The sequence below is a fragment of the Salmo salar genome, chromosome ssa28 (genome assembly GCF_905237065.1).
Source record: "Salmo salar chromosome ssa28, Ssal_v3.1, whole genome shotgun sequence".
NCBI lineage: Eukaryota > Metazoa > Chordata > Actinopteri > Salmoniformes > Salmonidae > Salmo > Salmo salar.
Window position 1 is genome coordinate 324,244 of NC_059469.1, and position 19,355 is coordinate 343,598.

The 19,355-nt window shown below is 44.4% G+C and overlaps 2 protein-coding genes across 7 annotated transcripts in view; both read right to left on the reverse strand.

Moving 5' to 3' along the window:
* LOC106589259 (dnaJ homolog subfamily C member 7) overlaps positions 1–11,540 on the reverse strand; it is a 112,690-nt gene extending 101,150 nt beyond the window's left edge. For 3 of the 6 annotated variants that reach the window (XR_006762552.1, XR_006762553.1, XM_045710142.1), the window contains exons 1-3: positions 11,309–11,540; positions 320–2,211; positions 83–128 (exon numbers count right to left, since the gene is read on the reverse strand). The gene's annotated coding sequence lies outside the window, so the exon portion shown is untranslated. Of the gene's footprint in view, positions 1–82; positions 129–319; positions 2,212–10,729; positions 10,751–11,308 lie in introns of those variants that run through there. The other 3 variants (XM_045710139.1, XM_045710140.1, XM_045710141.1) reach the window with 3 other exon arrangements.
* A 7,268-nt stretch (positions 11,541–18,808) lies between these two features.
* Positions 18,809–19,355, reverse strand: part of LOC106589174 (transmembrane protein 150A-like) — a 42,782-nt gene continuing 42,235 nt past the window's right edge. Inside the window, exon 7 of the mRNA XM_014178913.1 lies at positions 18,809–18,817. Coding sequence (XP_014034388.1) covers positions 18,809–18,817 — 9 coding nt within the window. The remainder of the gene's footprint in view (positions 18,818–19,355) is intronic.

The following is a 19,355-nucleotide window of genomic DNA, read 5'->3' on the forward strand; positions in this document are numbered from 1 at the left end:
AGCAGAGGGTAGGATACGAGGAAAGGTTTAAACTTTGAGAGAGCCATACATACTCAACAGATTAAAAGGAACAGCTGCTCACCTGCAATTGTGCTACACCTACTACTGGAAGTTTTATCTGTCGAGACCTAGGAGAGAAATGGAGGAAAATAACTGACTGGATAGCCTTGTACAATCTGTTGATTCAATCTTACTAAATACAGTGGATGGATTGGTAGAGGATAATATCAAACTCATAAATATAGCCTTCATATTAAAATGTTTAGAATTTTTAAATATACCCTTTGATGCAAGCACACTTGCATTCCCCATAGCCTACCTGCTGAGAAACAGTGACCGCAGCATGTCCCGAGGCATCTGCTTGTGTTTTGCGTCTTGTGCTGGGTATGGCAGAGGATGGCTCCGAGGGGGCTGAAGCCACGGGGGCTGTCTTGGTCTTTGGTGGGCAAGTCAGTGATGGAAGCTGGGACACAGATCTCAGTGGGGGTAGCAGTGATTTGGGATTAGAGGGGACACTCGTGGGCTGAAGGAACGTCTTCCTATAAATGGCGAGTTTAGAGACAGCAGTGGTTTGGCTGGTTTTGGCAGGGAGCCCGAAGATAACATTTTCCACACATCTGAGGGTCTCTCTGGTTTCCTTAAAGCCTTAGATGTACCCATGGGAGTGGATGTGAGCAGAAAGTTGGGACCAAACGCCAGGGTGTCGTCCAAGGTGAAGGGGTCACCATCTCTCCCGGACGGGCCTGGTTGGGACTGTACCGTATGTTCACAGACATCGACTTCAGAACTTTTTGTTGGTTCGTGGTCAGTTTGAAAAGGGGGGCGTGAATTGCCAACAATGGTCACTGGCTCAGTGGCTGCATTTAAATGAGGGTTAGTTTGAAAGGTATTGTTTAGAGGTTGTTTGGTACCATCATAAGTCTCTTGCTCAGTGGTTGCATTGAACTTCATAGTAGGGCAAGCTTCAAAAGTGTCTTTCAGTGGCCTACTAATCTCCACAGACTCCAGCGCAGTAGTTGTGACACTGGGCTCGGTAAGGACCATAGTGGAGTTGGTCCCAGTTTCGGGCTCCAGTGTTGGTCCAACCATAAGTTCCACAGTGCCGTTCACACTCTTGTCAACATCTGGTTCCTTGTGTGATGACGAGGACAATGGCACCGTATAGGACGCAGACATCTCACTATCAGGGCAAATTATGTGTGTGACATTAGCATTTGAGAGACAGGAAGAGGTAACACTTGAATTTCGGACCACAGCAGACATGGCAACCTTGGTGGTCAGGTTCTGTACCTTATGTTCTAAGGAATGCAGACTTTCTTTGCTGCCCTCAAATGCAGATATGTCATGTGTGCCCTCCAGGGAAGCTTTGTAACAGCTATTGATTGATATAGTCTCCCCGAGAGCTGTTGGTGCAGGACTTCCCTGCAAACTGAGACTAAAATTAGAGCCCCTTGGCAAATCTGTATTTGCATCCTCTGGTTTAGTGAAACTCTCTTTCATAGAAACGCAAGTCTCCGGAGGTGTGTGTGACAAATCCATTGTAGAGCTGCCCCCCTTGGGCTCCACCACAATAGGCAAAAAGCAGGAGTCTATAGTGTCCTCAAATAAACTTTCTCCAGTGCAGTTCGGGAAAGATTCATCTTCAAGCCTGAAGGTCTTTGAGGCATGCATGGGACTCAAAATTGGGGAGTAGGACTTCTGCCTGTTGAATCCCAGATGGATGGGTTTTAAAATAGGGATGATCATGGTTCTTGGGTTAGAGGACCACCGCTTGGCTCCGGGCTCCCCACTGATACCACTGTGCTGTGATGATGTAGATGAAAGACAGCTGTCTGAGAGAGGTGAAGTTTCTCCACTTACAACACTAGGGTCTGGCAGAGTCTCCATCTGGAGTGACATACTGGAGACGTCTGTATTTGGCCCGGGGCACTCAAGGTGGATAGTTGGACAATTCAGTTGAGCTGTCTGACTGGTCATCTCTGGGCTGCTTTCAGACTGAATGGGATCTTCCTTACAAATTGGTTGCTTAACTTAGCATCAATAGGCCTGACATCAGTGGAATGGGACTAATTGACACTGCTGGTGTCTCTTAGGGTACTTCTTTGCTCCACAGAGCCAGGTGGCAGATTCCGTGCTTTATGCTTCAAAGCAGAAACATGTGTGACCCCAGAGATCAATGGCAGTGAGGTTCAGATTGTCCTCGTCAGTGGCCTGTAGGGTAGAAATAGAAATTCCCATAATCAAATCAATGTACAAACAAAATTAGATATGCCCAACAGGCAATGGCTGCAGCTATGACTAAATTAACCATAATAGGATAGACCCAATATGGAACAAATGGGAGGAACGGGGGCTAAATGTAGAGTTTATATGGATAACATTCAAGTTAATAGTTTTCAATACTCGTAGATTAAATATAGTTTTTACATCTAAATAATAATCACATTACAGATCAAGCTGTAAAACTTTACATGACACCAATGTTTGCTTTGTAGCACCTACAGATGAAACATTATGCATCTTAAAGGGGACTGGAAACACTAAGTAATCCTAATTAAAGAGATTTATTCAATCCACTAACGTTAAACATGTGCATTTAACATAGAACCATCTCCATTTTTCAGATTTTGATCTTGAACAATGTTTATTAACGATATGGGTAGCACAATCTTGTCAGGATTTACCAAATGTTTTGTTTTGGCAGGGAGACAAAGTGAATGCTGCCACAGGGAGGCACCTCACCTCCACCGGACCTGAAAGGTTTCTCACAACTTTGACAGCTCTGCCATTGAGATAACAATATGAAGGTAAGAAACTGTATACAATTCGTTATTTAGATTTGGTAATTATAATATACTGAACAAAAATAAAACATGTAAAGTGTTGGTCCTATGTCAAAAAGATAATTTTTTACATCCCTGATAGTGAGCATTTCTCATTTGCCAAGAATCCAGCCATCTGACAGGTGTGGCACATCAAGAAGCATGATCATTAGACAGGTGCACCAGATGTCTCAAGTTGAGGGAGTGTGCAATTGGCATGTTGACTGTAGTAATGTCCACCAGAGTGGTTGCCAGAGAATTTAATGTTAATTTCTCTACCATAAACCACCTCCAAATTTGTTTTAGAGAATTTGGCAGTACATCCAACCAGCCTCACCAACCGCAGACCATGTGTACTCACACCAGCACAGGGCATCCGCATCCAGCTTCTTCATCTGTGGGATGGTCTGAGAACAACCACCCAGCCAGCTGATGAAACTGTACACAATTCCTGGAATCTGAAAATGTCCCAGTTCTTTCATGGCCTGCATACTCAGACATGTCACCCATTGATCATGTTACGGATGCTCTGGAACGACATGTACGACAGCGTGTGCCAGTTCCCGCAAATATAAAGCTACTTCCCACAGCAATTGAAGAGTGGGATAGCATACCACAGGCCAAAATCAACAGCATGCTGAAGTCTATGCAAAGGAGATGTGTCAAGCTGAATGAGGCAAATGGCGGTCACACCAGATACGGACTGGTTTTCTGATCCCCATTCCTACAGTTTTTAAGTATCTGTGACTAATGGATGCTTATCAGCAATCCTAATCATGTGAAATCCATATTTGAGCTTCTACTTTTAAAAATCCACCTTTCCAAAAACAAGTCTCTTACCCATTACCGCTTGCAATAAACCACCTTCAGCCCCCAGCTGTGCCCTGGACACCATATGTGAATTGATTGTCCCCCTCATCTATCTTCAGAGATCGTGCCATTAGGTGACCTAAACTGGGACATGCTTAACACCGCGGCTATCCTACAATCTAAGCTTGATGCCCTCAATCTCACAAATTATAAAATGAACCTACCAGGTACAACAAAAAATCTGTAAACACAGGCACCCTCATAGATATCATCCAAACCAACCAGCCCACCAAATACACCTCTGCTGTCTTCAACCAGGATCTCAGCGATCACTGCCACATTGCCTGTGTCCGTAATGGGTCTGCGGTCAAACGACCACCCCTCATCGCTGTCAAACGCTCCCTAAAACACTTCAGCGAGAAGGCCTTTCTAAATCGACCTGGCCCGGGTATCCTGGAAGGACATTGACCTCATTCCGTCAGTAGAGGATGCCTGGTTCATATTTAAAAGTGCTTTCCTCACCATCTTAAATAGGCATGCCCCATTCCAAAGAATTTTTGAACCAGGAACAGATATCGCCCTTGGTTCACTCCAGACCTGACTGCCCTTGACCAGCACAAAAACATCCTGTGGCGTATTGCATTGGCATCGAATAGACCCCGCGATATGCAACTTTTCAGGGAAGTTAGGAACCAATATACACAGGCAGTTGGGAAAGCAAAGGCTATCTTTTTCAAACAGAAATGTTCATCCTGTAGCACGAACTCCAAAAAGTTCTGGGACGCTGTAAAGTCCATGGAGAATAAGAGCACCTCCTCCCAGCTGCCCACTGCACTGAGGCTAGGAAACACTGTCACCACCGATAATCGAGAATTTCAAGAAGCATTTTTCTACAGCTGGCCATGCTTTCCACCTGGCTACCCCAGACAACAGCCCTGCACCCCCCACAGCAACTTGCCCAAGCCTCCCCCTTTTCTCCTTCACCCAAATAGCTGATGTTCTGAAAGAGCTGCAAAATCTGGACCCCTACAAATTAGCCGGGCTAGACAATCCGTACCCTCTCTTTCTAAAATTATCCGCCACAACTGTTGCAATCCCTATTACTAGCCTCTTCAACCTCTTTCGTACTCGTCTGAGATCCCCAAAGATTGGAAAGCTGCCGCGGTCATCCCCCCTCTTCAAAGGCGGAGACAGTCTAGACCCAAACTGTTACAGACCTATAGCCATCCTACCCTGCCTTTCTAAGGTCTTTGAAAGTTAAGTTAACAAACAGATCACCGACCATTTCGAATCCCACCGTACCTTCTCCGCTACGCAATCTGGTTTCCGAGCTGGTCATGGGTGCACCTCAGCCACGCTCAAGGTCCTAAACGATATAACCACCATCGACCTGGCCAAGGCTTTCGACTCTGTCAATCACCGCATTCTTATCGGCAGACCCAACAGCCTTGGTTTCTCAAATGACTGCTTCGTCCGGTTCGCCAACTACTTCTCAGACAGAGTTCAGTGTGTCAAATCGGAGGGCCTGTTGTCCGGACCTCTGGCAGTCTATGGGGGTGCCACAGGGTTCAATCTTCGGGCCGACTCTCTGTATACATCAATGATGCTGGTGATTCTCTTATCCACCGCTACGCAGACGACACCCTTCTGTATACTTCTGGCCCTTCTTTGGACATGGTGTTAACTAACCTCCAGATGAGCTTCAATGCCATACAACTCTCCTTCTGTGGCCTCCAACTGCTCTTAAATGCAAGTAAAACTAAATGCATGCTCTTCAACCGATCGCTGCCCGCACCTGCCCGCCCATCCAGCGTCACTACTCTGGACGGTTCTGACTTAAAATATGTGGACAACTACAAATGCCAGGGATCAGCTCGCTAGAAGAGAGGGCTGCTGCAGTCTGGTTAGACTGTAGACGCCTTCCAGACTCATATTAAGCATCTCCAATCCAAAATGTAATCTAGAATCGGCTTCCTATTTCGCAAAACAAAGCAGCCTTCACTCATGCTGCCAAACATAACCTCATAAAACGGACTATCCTACTGATCCCTGACTTCGGCAATGTAATTTACAAAATGGCCTCCAACACACTACTCAGCAAATTGGATGCAGTCTATCACAGTGCCATCCGTTTTGTCACCAAAGCCACATACACTACCCACCACTGCGACCTGTATGCTCTCGTTGGCTGGCCCTCGCTTCATATTCGTCACCAAACACACTGGGTCCAGGTCATCTATAAGTCTTTGCTAGGTGAAGCCCAGCCTCAGCTCACGAACTGCAAAAATCACTGCAGCTGGAGACTCATATCTCCCTCACTAGCTTTAAGCACCAGCTGTCAGAGCAGCTCACAGATCACTGCACATAGCCCATCTGTAAATAGCCCACCTCATCCCCATATTATAAAAATATATTTATTTTAGGGCCTAATGAATTTGTCAATTGAGTGATTTCCTTATATGAACTGTAACATCTTTGAAATTGTTGCATGTTCCATTTCTATTTTTGTTCAGTGTATTACATTTTAGAGTATTTTCTGTCTCCAATTGAGGAGTCTGAAATTATCAAAAGTTAACAAGCCGAGTAAGCAGTCTGCCAAAATGAGGCAAGGTCGCTAGCAAAGCTAACATTTGCTACTTGATTTAGCGCGTGTCGTCGTCTTTATGTTTAACTGTACAAAATTAAACGTTTATATTGACAATTCGAAGAGCATTCGTCATTAGGTAGGCTATTATTAGATAGAGCTAAAACGAACTGGCTAGGGAGTCGATAAGTAGCTAGCTCGCTAGAAGAGAGGGCTGCTGCAGGATTGATAACGTTATTTTACCAGTAAAATGTAGCTTTTAGAATGTACCTTTTAATGTGGCACAACCTGTCATGTTTTCATCAGATTACTTCAAAATGATTGTGATTCAAATGATTCAATTGTCTTGTAGCCTGAATTGATGTGTCCACTGCTGTCCGTGCGCAACTTGGCCATACATCTATACTTTGGCGAAACGTTGGTGTTCTCATCAAACCACACACTTTCAAGTCCATTTGCTCTTTTTTCATGTAGTGATGATAAATAATGGTGTAATAGCCTACAGCTTTCTTGGCATTTAGTTTTAATGACATTGTCGGCCGATAACGATATTCTCCTTGCCCCCCCAAAAAAACGACACTGATACCGATAACCGACATTTACAATTTTAGCTGCCTTTTAAGCATTCCTCGTAAGTTAAATAGTTACACACACACACACACAGAGCAGTCTAAGGCACTGCATCTCAGTGCAAGAGGTGTCACTACAGTCCCTGGTTCGAATCCAGGCTGTATCACATCCGTCCGTTTTTGGGAGTCCCATAGGGTGGCACACAATTGGCCCAGCGTCATCCGGGTTTGGCCGGGGTAGGCCGTCATTGTAAATAAGAATTTGTTCTTAACCGACTTGCCTGGTTAAATAATAGGTTACACACCAAAAAGTTTTGGCATTACGAATGTCCCCATTAACAGTAAACAATCAAAACCCATTTCTTTCACATACTTGCTGTGCTGTTTCGTTGCTCATTTGTTTAGTCGTTTCATTCTCAACCAGGATTTCTTTGGAACGCTGTTTGGGTCTTTGCATGTCAAAAATATACTATTTAACACGTCAATTAAGCTTGTTGACCAATCAGGACCTGAATATGACTGCACATCACATAATTGAACACGTTCATACATTTTTTACGTAGTTATTACACTATCACTCGTATTTCATACGTCACATTGATTCATCGATACGTATGCCATGATGCTGGTAAAGTTGTCTCGTGCACCTACAGTGGTGGTCATAATTTTTTTTTTTTTTAAAGCTAGCTCGCTCATGGATGCAAACACTGTTCTTCACCAAAAACGACAATCCGTTTCAGTAACTATAGCTAGGTGTCATCTAAAATAACCCTAATTTATAAGACAGTTCTTATTTGATTAATGGTGGTCCGACCCATCTATGTGAAGCTAGCCACAATAAGGATTAGCCACAACAGTCGACTTTGCGGTTAGCCTTCAAAATAAAAATATGACTATTCTACTATTTGTAGTCATTTGCATCACTGTCAATGACACTTACTTTGAAGGCAAACTGCAAATTCCACTATTGTACCTAATCCTTTTTTGTGGCTAGCTTCACAAAACATAACCCGGTCAAGCCTCACTAGTCAGACGAAGCTAGCTGGCTGCTTATAACATTAGCTTTGGGCAACAGGGTTAAGTAGCTGGTCAGCTATTTATTTTCATGAACTTTAGTTCAATTTCAATAGGCGAACAACAAGTGGCAACCTAGCTAATGCCCACAAGGATTCCTAAATCATTGCTAAGAATAGTGAAAATGACTGCAGTTTCTACTGGTCATTGACATATTGGCACGTCGAGGGCCGGCAAACCGTGCCAATATATCCTCCAAACACTGACTTCTAGGGCATTTTCACTTTTATACAACGGGTTACCAACATAATCAAATAATGATTGACATTTTCATTCAAATGTTATTTTGATGAATTTATTCATACCATTTCATTCTTGCGCAATATATACAGTGGCAAGAAAACATATGTGAACCCTTTGGAATTAACTGGATTTATGCATAACTTGGTCATCAAATCTGATCGGAGCTTCATCTAAGTCACAATAATAGACAAACAGTGTGCTTAAACTAATACACAAATTGTATCTCTTGTCTATATTGAATACATTTAAACATTCACAGTGTAGGTTGGAAAAAGTATGTGAACCCCAAGGCTAATTACTTTTTCAAAAGCTAATTGGAGTCAGGAGTCAGCTAACCTGGAGTACAATCAATGAGACAAGATCGGAGATGTTGGTTCGAGCTGCCTTGCCCCATTAAAAACACACAAAATTTGAATTAGCTATTCACAAGAATCATTGCCTGATGTGAACCATGCCTCGAACAAACAAGATCTCAAAAGACCTGTTGACTTCCATAAAGCTGGAAAGGGTTACAAAAGTATCTCTAAAAGCCTTGGTGTTCATCAGTCCACGGTAAGAGAAATTGACTATAAATGTAGAAAGTTCAGCACTTTGCTACTCTCCCTAGGAGTGGGTGTCCTGCAAAGATGACTGAGGATTCTGCGATGTGCTCTTGTAATGAGGTTAAAAATCCTAGTGTCAGCTGAAGACTTACAGAAATCTCTGTAACATGCTAACATTGACGAGTTTGTTACGTAAAACACTAAACAAATATGGTGATCATGGGAGGACACCATGGAAGAAGCCACTGCTGTCTAAAAAAACATGGCTGCACGTCTGAAGTTTGCACCTGGATGTTCCAGGTGCAATATTCTGTGGACATATGAAACTACAGTTGAGTTGTTTGGAAGGAACACAACACTATGTGTGGAAAAAAGTGGCACACCACACCAACATCAAAACCTCATCCCAACTGTAAAGTATGGTGGAGGGAGCATCATGGTTTGGGACTGCCTCAGGGTCTGGACAGCTTGCTATCGTTGACGGGAAAATGAATTCCCAAGTTTATCAAGACATTTTGCAGGAGAATGTTAGGCTAACTGTCCTCCAATTGACGCTCAACAGAAGGTGGGTGATGCAACAGTACAACGGCCCAAAACACATAAGTAAATCAACAGAAGAAAATATGCCTTCTGGCCCAGTCAGTCCTGACTGCAACCTGATTGAGATGCTGTGGCATGACCTCGAGAGCAGTTCACACCAGACATCCAAAGAATATTGCTGAACTGAAACAGTTTTGTAAAGCGGTATGGTCCAAAATTCCTCCTGACCGTTGTGCATGTCCGATCGCAACTACAGAAAACATTTGGTTGAGGTTATTGCTGCCAAAGGAGGGTCAACCAGTTATTAAATCCAAGGGTTCACATACTTTCGCCACCCTGCACAGTGTGTTTAATAAAAACACAAAAACATATTGTTTCTGTTTTATTAGTTTAAGCAGACTGTCTATTGTTGTGACCTAGATGAAGATCAGATCAAAGTGTATGACCAATTTATGTAGAAATCCAGTTATATCCAAAGGGTTCACATACTTTTTCTTGCCACTGTAGTCCCTAAACAAAACTAGGTTTGCTACCCTAGCCGGCTGGCAACGTTCTTATTACTTGCTAGCCAGCCAACTACGGCTAACTTAGTCAAGTCAAACAGTGCAGACAGAACAACAGTAGCTGCATTTGTTTAAGCTGTTTTCTAGTGACATTTATTAGGATACACCCTGTTAGGGTTGAACTGGCTATTTGTATGCATAACCTTTATAATATACCGGGGAAGATATGCTACAATATTAAGTATATAAACTACGGATAAATCAACTGCTGAAGACAGGAAGAACGACACCCGGCGACAGGAAGTGCGTCACTAGGCTGGGACCAGCCTGCACGCCGACGATAGGAGGAGCAAGTTTAAACCACGCTCCTCCTCCCTCTGACAGGCCAGCATTGGGCAGGAACTATCACTGTCAGAGTATATAAGCGAGAACAATAGGTGTCGTTCTCTTCTCTGTTTGCCCTGCAAGGTATAACAGCGAGACCGTATATATACGAACCACCCATTTACCACACACGTGTTTGCATTAATTAAAGTACAAATAAATCAGAAGTTACTATGTGCTGACTATTTTGTTCTGATACCAGAAACGAATAGAAGCAACTTTAACAACCCGTAACAATGAGCTAATGAAGCACGATTTCGCCTGGCATAGAACATGTGCTCTCGTTTGGACACTGTTCAGAGGAGCTAGCCAACAGCACAGCTAACACTAACTTGAAACTGAAGCTGGAAAGACTGCAAACTAGCTGCAGTTCTTTTCGTTCTAATTTTTTTTACATGTCTATATCCACAAAAATGATGCCAACTGATTCATGATTTCGACTGGCTGAGAATCGCTGCCTGTCTCCCTCTCGTCCCGACCCCTACACGTTCATTACTATGGGACAGTCGAAGATTGAATATAGAAACAAATTCAATGTTGCAAATGTCAGAGACAGATGGAGATTTGTATAAATCTTACTACTGTTAAATGAAATGTTAGTCTAAAAGATGTGAGAATGTCTAGATGCTTTTTAGTGGAGATTAAGTTTATAATTTACCTGGCTGGGCCGATGAGACAGTGGATTGCGCAGTCAGATGTAACCAAGTAAATAGGCATTTTAACAGATTTAGCCGGTGGTAACTTTTGGAATAGACACCGGCTGGAATGCGCTTTTAACCAAATCTGCATTCAGGATTAGACCAACCCGTTGTATAATAACTATTATAAACTGGGTAGTTCGAGCCCTGAATGCTGATCAGGCCGTATACCACGGGTAAGACAAAGCATTTATTTTTACTGCTCTAATCAGTTTGGTAGCCAGTTTATACTAACAATAAGGCATCTGGGGGCTTTGTGGTATATGGCCAATATACCAGGGCTAAGGGCTGTATCCAGGCACTCCGCGTTGTGTCGCGATAAGAACAGCCTTTAGCGGTGGTATATTGGCCATATGCCACACCCCTCGTGCCTTATAGCTTAAGTAAAATGGTTTGCTAACGTTAGCAGCAGTATAGCTAATACCAAAATGAAACGTTTTAACCAATTTACCATCATCTTAGCTAGTGCAAGTTTTGCCAACGAAAGTACCCAGTGTTTTTTGATTAAGTAGCTGGGGGGGAAAAACAAACGAACTCACCCGTAGCAGACTTGCAATGTAGCCAAACCGTTGAGAATCAAAAATACCACCTCTGTTCTCATTGGACAGCACACATTCCAACCTATCGGGAAAATGGAACTGACGATTGCTTTTGTAACAGCTGGCCAGAATGTAGACTTCCTGTTTTCGATTCCGCCTTCAAAATAAAAGCTCGCGGTAAAAACAAAATGCTATATGATCTCATTGATAGAAAATCATCAATATATTTTAGCTGTTTCTATATTTATGCTAGTCTTGCTAACACCAGCCTCACTACGCCCTTAACTTCAGAGTCAGGAACGGCTGCTTTGTGTTAAACGAAGCCAGAGAGGTTCAACTCGGCGGAAAATCTGTCTCCCTCCAGCAGGTGACGTTTTTTCATTGTTTCGCCCACCAATGTAACGAGTTTTTTTTTGTGTGGAGATCAATGAGCGTGTCGAATTTGGTTAACAAAAAAATGTATGGCTTATTTGCTACGCGATGTTTACTTTATCAAATATAAGTAATGCTTAAGTAATATAAGTACAGTTGCTTCGATTGTACTGATATAAGTAGGACACTTGACAACTTAATAAAAAAATTGAAAAAACACTTAAAATCGGAGTTGTCTGGAGATGGCTATGCACATTCATGTCATGAGGCTCGTGGCATAGCATCTCTCTCTGTTTAATACCGGCGGTTGACGTCAACAACCCTCATCGAATACTTAAAAGTATTACAATAATGAAATGTATCTACTAATCCAAAGAAAGGATAGGCTGAAGCTAAACAGCCCACCCTGCCGATTTGTGAACAACGACATCGTTAGGGTGGAGAGACGTGTACTTGTCAGTATATCCATATTATTTGAGGAAGCTAATGTTAGCCAGGACACTAACCCTAGCCCCAAATGTAGCAGTAGTGACACAGAGACAGCAGCAGAGGGAAATGGCTGATACTGACAGCTTTGAGGCTCAAAGTAGGTCGGTTTGATGGACAAGCATCATGGGAAGTGTTCAAAGCCAAGTTTGAGGTAGTGGCTGCAACTAACAGGTGGTCCACTACAGAGAGAGCAGTACAGTTGGCTATTTCACTGGAAGGGGAAGCACAGCGAGTACTATTGGAACTATCTGAACAGGAGATCCAGGATCCCCAGGCTATAGCAACTGCAATAGCACTGCAGTTTGGTCAGCCGGTGCCAGCCGTGGTTAAGGCATCAAAAGTTTGCTGAGTGAGTCCCGAAGCCCAGGTAGACATCAGTTGTTTATGCCGCTGAGGTTAGATATTTGGCATGGAAAGGATACCCCCAGTTCTCAGACAGCGTTGTCATGACCATGGTTACAGAGGCTTTTATCAAGGGGCTAACACCAGACAGACTCTGCAAACAGGTCCGCCTTAGTGTATCAGAGACGCTAACGAAGGCCCAGACTGTCGAGAAAAGGGCAGGCCACCTCAAATGGGAGACCCCATCCCCAAACGCACCAGGTGCGAATTCCAAGCCCCCCACCTCAATCAGCGGCAGACAAAACCTCAACAAGACACCTGCCCCGGCCCGATTGTGGACCACCGGATTTATCACTATAAATCTACTGGCGCTGTGGCCATAAAGGCCACCAGATGAGATACGGCATCCTTGTGGAATCTAGAGCCACTCCAGAACCACAATGTTTGGGAAATAGCATGGACCCAGTGCAGTAGGGGCACAGCTGGGCTCCACATCAAAAACCCCACTCACAGAGAGACTACCACTGGTGAATAGTGTCCGTCCTGCCCCTTATCACCTACCTCCTTAACACCCTGACAGCTGTCAGATACCTGTGCAAATAGGAGGCCAGAGCACGGAGCCCCTCGTTGATTCAGGCTCCACTGTTACATTGATCAAAATAACCCTAACCCTAACCCTGCACAACCCCCCAGTGTACAGTACCCGGTGGATGTGTTTACACCAACCTACCTCTATTCCCCACAGCCATCCAAACTGTGACCCCCAGGGGTCCTACATGGACTCCAAAGCCAACTGACCAAGTGCCATGCCTTGCAGTGCTCGCCCTTCAGGTGATATCTCCCCTGGTCACTCTCAGATAGCAGAGCCTGTCACTGTTGAGGTGATTCAGTCCATTTTCGGAGAAGAACTGCAAAGGCATGGAATTGGAACAACAACGTCTCCTTTAGTATCTGCTATTTGATTTCCCACCACAGCTTTGCAACCACCCCTGGAGATGTTGGTTTTACACATCTGGTGCAGCACCAAATCAATACAGGCGATGCCAGCTCCATCAGTCAGTAACCCTGTCGCCTCCCCAATGTATGGCAGGTCATTGCAGATTAGAATGTGGAAGACATGCTCGCAGCTGATATTATCAAAACCCTCATACGGCCCCCGGGCCTCCTCAGTGTGTTGGTCCAAAAGAAGGATGGGACATGGAGGCACTGTGTGGACTACCGCCAGGTGAATGATATAACTGTCAAGGACTCCTACCCGCTGCCCCAGGTGGATGAGTCCCTTGACTTGGTGGTGGGGTCCATATGGTTCTCTTCTTTGACCTTCGAAGCGGCTACTGGCAAATGGCCATGCACCCTGAAAAGTGGCAAGACTACAGCTGCTCTATCCAGCAGCCCACTTGCCCATAGGGCTCTTTAAAAGAGAGGAACCACTTCAAAGCTACGTGGTTTGTCTTTCGAAACAGATGGTTTGTCATCTGTATCAAAATGAAATCAGCCAAAACAAGCTCAATAACTTAATGCATGCACAAACTCCTATTGAATAGGAATTCACCTGTATTGTGAATAGCCCTAGGCTACATTTTGATGTTCCCAGGTTATCAATAGAGATTTACCATTCAAATAAATGATTACCATGATGTTATTATGTAGTTAAATTGGTAAAAACAAAGTCAAATTGATCGTATGATTGTATAATTGATTCGTTAATGCATAAATGGCTGTCTGAAAAATATTGATGTAAAAAATGTAAAATATGGCCTCCTGAATTGCACAGCGGTCTAAGGCACTGCAGTGCTTGAGGCGTCACTACAGATCCGGGTTCGATCCCGGGCTGTGTCGCAGCAGGCCGCAACCGGGAGACCCATGAGGCGATGCACAACTGGCTTAGCATCGTCCGGGTTAGGGAAGGGTTTGCCCGGCCGGGATGTCCTTGTCCCATCGCATTCTAGCGACTCCTGTGGCAGGCTGGGTGCATGCACAACTGACACGGTTGCCAGTTGTGCGGTGTTTCCTCCGATACATTGGTGCGGCTGGCTAAGTGAGCAGTGTGTTAAGAAGCAGTGCGGCTTGGCAGGGTCGTGTTTCAGAGGATGCATGACTCTCGACCTTCGCCTCTTCCAAGTCCGTATGGGAGTTGCAGCGATGTGACAAGACTGTAACTACCAATTGGATATCTCGAAATGGGGGCGAAAAAGGACAAAAATGTAATAAATAAAAATGATTATAATGATATTGAACTCAAAAGATGCCCAATGATTGAACAGCGCAGTAGCTGAGTTTATCCCACACAAAAATACTGTCATGTCTGCTCCCGCTCTTCCCCTTCCCTGGCGCTTCAGGGCAAACAGGCTGCCCTGCATCATGCACTCCTATCATCCATTACGCACACCTGCCTTCCCGCGTCACATGCATCAACGATATTGGACTCACTCATCACCTGTTATTACCTCCCCTATATTTGTCAGTTCCCCAGCTCTGTTCCCCGCTTCTGCATTGATTGTCTTTTGTTTGTGTTACCTGTTTTCTGACGCTGTTCCTGTCTCGTTCCATGTCCATTCTTCATTAAATGTTTGACTCCCTGTACCTGCTTCGTCTCTCCAGCGTCATCCCATGTGACAGAATGCAGAAGCCATCACATGAAGCATCGGAGAGTACTGGCGTTACGGTTGGTATGGTGGCATCGGCTCTGGGTCGCCACCGATGGAACTGGGGGTGCCTAGCCAGCTCGTCGGGCATCCACACCCTAGCTGACTTGAGAGGTTTCCTTGCCCCAGTTGGCTCGGATGGCTCCCATCCCACGTCGGGCCTCAGCCGGATCGTCAGTTCTTGTTCGCCCAGCCGGTCCTGGAGTTTTTTTGTTTGTTTTTTGTTTTGTTGGTGACGTCGGGGTGGATTCCACCGCCGATGGAACCGGGGGTGCCTAAGCCAGCCCGTCGGGCTTTCATGCCCTGGCTGGCTCGAGAAGTTTCCTTGCCTCGGTTGGCTTGGTCACTTCCCATCCCACGTCACACTCCACTGGATCTTCGGGCTCCCTTTCTGCAGCAGGATTGACAGGCGTCTTGCCTCAGCCGGATTGTCGGGCTTCCATGCCTCAGCCGGCTCGCCAGGCTCTCACGCTCCTGCCGGTTTGTTGGGCTTCCACGCCCCAACCGGCTTGCCCATCGCCCATGTCTCGGCCGGTTCGCCCAGGTGGGCGCCCCTAGAGGGGGGGGGTACTGTCACATCTGCTCCCGCTCTTCCCCCCCTGGTGCTTGAGGGTGCCAGGCTGCCCTGCATCATGTACTCCTATCAACCATTACGCACACCTGCCTTCCCTCGTCACGCTCATCAGTGATATTGGACTCACCTGGGCTCACTCATCACCTGTTATTACCTCCCTTCTATATTTGTCAGTTCTGCAGCTCTGTTCCCTGCTTCTGCATGGATTGTCTTTTGTTTGTGTTACCTGTTTGCTGACGCTGTTCCTGTCTCATTCCATTTCCGTTCTTTATTAAATGTTTGACTCCCCGAACCTGCTTCGTCTCTCCAGCATTCTCCCATGTGACAGTCACTTAAATATTCCTGGCTAGGAACTAATGTTAACAAACCAGTGCACAATACTATAGACGAAACACAGATCCTCATCCGCAAAATATCTTTATCAGAGTGTGTGAGTGCAGTGGCGATTTTAGCATGTAAATCTTGGTAGGGCAAACGTTTTTGGGGGGATGCATGCCAGCAAAGCCACTACACAACACGAAACAATACATTAATTGCACTATAACGGTGACAAACGGTGCCCACAAACTGTTAGGGCCTAAATAAAGCTGTCCCAACAGCAGAGCTTTCTTTTCAGCACCATGGAGTGAATCCTTACCACCGCTACACCTGGCCAGCCTTGTCTGGCAGTGAGACAGTTCATTCAGCCTAATTTACTGCCTTTTTAAAAACATAGCTGATATGGATGACTTGCTTAAAACATATGCTGTTTTTACTGACAATTGAGATGTACATAAGGGGCATAAGGGGACGACAAGCGGATAAGAGGCAATACGTAATTTCAATTAAGACATTAATAAGCGAGCTAGGATGGACGTAGTCAATATAACTATTTGTTCAGTTTGAAATGTACAGCAATAGAATTCAGAACATGGGCCATTCTTACAGTGTTCTCCCTGTACACCAAGTCAGAACCGTAGGATGAATAAACGGGGCACAGACAATGAAAGCTCTTACAATATTTAATGATTACATTTCTCTAAAACAGGATATAGGCTACATGTGGACCACCAAGTCAGAGCAGAAGGCTAAGCTATGAAGGGGAAAGGGACCAAATTATTAGGGTGAGGCACATGGGCTGTTAACAGCTTACTACACAATATACACTTAGTATTACTTTCTTTGCTACAGTATACATATCTCCCTGGCATATTACATAATTTATGCAACAGCATACATTTTTGGACTCACCTTGTTATGCTGTTCTTACTTGAACAGGAAGGTGGCATGGAGGTCCTTCTTGTGGGCAAATGTTGTCGTCAAACTTTGTCATCAAAGTCTGTAATTCTCTGGATTTATGGTGGTTTCAAGATAACTGGGAACTCGGAAAAAAACAAAATTGAATCATGACGTCAGTGATCTTCAAGTCGGAGCTCTAGAAAGAGGCCCGAGTTCCCAAATTGGAATTCCGAGTTGGATGACTGTTCAAAACGTATTTTCCCAGTCAGAGCTAGTTTTTTTCCAAGTTCCCAGTTGTCTTGAACTCACTGAAGTCTGAGATTTCCGAGTTCTGAGTTTCCAGTTGTATTGAATGTGTCAGAAGTCATGCTCCATTGACAGCATGGCCAATGTATTCAACCTTTTCTGGCCCATGTCATGTGAATGTTTATCCTTTTAAGCTTGGAAAATATATGTGGTCCAACCCAGACTTGGACCACATACCTATTCCACTGAATATCAGGCTAGTGATTAATTTTCAATACTTGCAGTTAGCCACTGATTCCTTCCAAACCACTCATTGTTGAATTTGTGATTTCCAACTTGTAATGTTTATGTCCAATGGCCGATGAGCACCGAAAAGTTAGCTATAATTTCTCTTCATATTTATTTTTAATTTAACCAGGCTTTTGAGAGTCATTGAAAAGGATTTGCCAGTAGATTGTCGACTTGATTCATGATTCATTATGATGACTGCTTGTCTAGCTTGCTAGCTAAGATTTTGAAAATATGATGTTGACATGATCAGTCCAATCAAAGCTACGGTAGATATAATGTGATTTCACAGAATTTTATCTGTGGCCAATGACCTTCAGCCTTCTTGGATGGGCACTTCTATCTAATATAAATCTATGGCAGAACCTACAGTAAGCTGTATGAATTATCAAGCTCTGCTCGTAGATCTTGCGGTGACGTAATGTCCCCATGAGTGACAGAACACTGATCCAATCACGACGCAACTAGAGAACATTATCAACCCCTACGCTCCGTTTTTTCCGCTGGCTGACCCACCACAACAGAAAGCACTGAGCTAGGCTGAAACACCTGCATTTTGGAGCTGCCTTACTCAAGAAAGCAAAAGTTAGACCATGTTTTATGTGGCTTTATTAACTCACTTTTTTTTTTTTTTACATTGTTTGCAAACTGATGTGTGATGCATTAATGCCGAAATAATGTGCAAAACAGGCAAAATGTTTTGCTATTTTATTTTAAAAAATTGCTAACCAGGTGGGGCTCAATGGAGCATCTGAATAACAAGTTACCACTGTGTGAGTGTGTGTGTATCAGTGTGTTTGTGTGCATGTGACTGGAGCGTGTAAATAGGTTTTTGTCTGGCTCAGTCCTTACCCACCGCTCTAATTTGAAGTGAATACAAAACAACCTGTGATTTATACATCACAAACATTGTCGATCAGCCACTCTCCTGTCCATCACACTAATCACACGTACAGAACCTCAGAACCCTGGGAACAGAGTGTGACTTGTGATCAAAATAAACTCTCCTATCTAAATCTGCATTCAGAATGTCTGTATTATTTCACGGTTGCCCTAGCCATGTATGATGGGCCTCATTTTCCCAGGGATGGGCCTCTTCTTCAGGGCAGTAGGTAAAATAAGGACAACTATCCCTGTCACAAGAGCCCAAGTCCTGAGATTGACCTCAAGAAGCCTACAGAGTGTAGGAACGCAGCAGCTTGCCAAAACCTCATGTTTACAAGACCTTTCCAAAGGCCTGCCTCAGACTGACTATCTCCAAGAACATCAAGAGAGATGTGTTTGGAAGGCCTACAAAGAGATGAGTAGCTGTGGGGGAGATGGAGATCAGACGTGCTGAAAGACCACAACAGGACAATGTGTTACTGAACGAGACTGCACTCAAAGCCAGGCTGTGGAGCACCCAGAGTTCACATAGCTGGAGATCCAGGCTGTAGGGATGATACTGGTTAGGAGGAAAATGTATTCTCTCCTCCCCTCCGTCATTCTACAGTCAGGAAATCAGAACTTGAGGGGGAATGATTTATAGGCTCGCTTCGCACCACAAATGTGGACCTTGGTTCAAAGTAACAGACAGCTAGGGATGTTCTTCGGAATCAGCATGTGATGTGACTGCTTGAGCTTGAAGAGAAGGTAATCTACTTACAGGTAAATACCAAAATAAAGGAAACACTTGAGTAAATGAGGGATACAAAGTACATTAAAAGCAGGTGCTTCCACACATGTGGTTCCTGAGTTAATTAAGCAATTAACATCCCATCATGCTTAGGGTAATGTATAGAAATGCTCAGTTGCCCAATCTTTGGGCTACCATGGCTAGAAGAAGAGATCTCAGTGACTGAAAGGGGGTTCTCAAAGGAGTATGGGGGTTTAA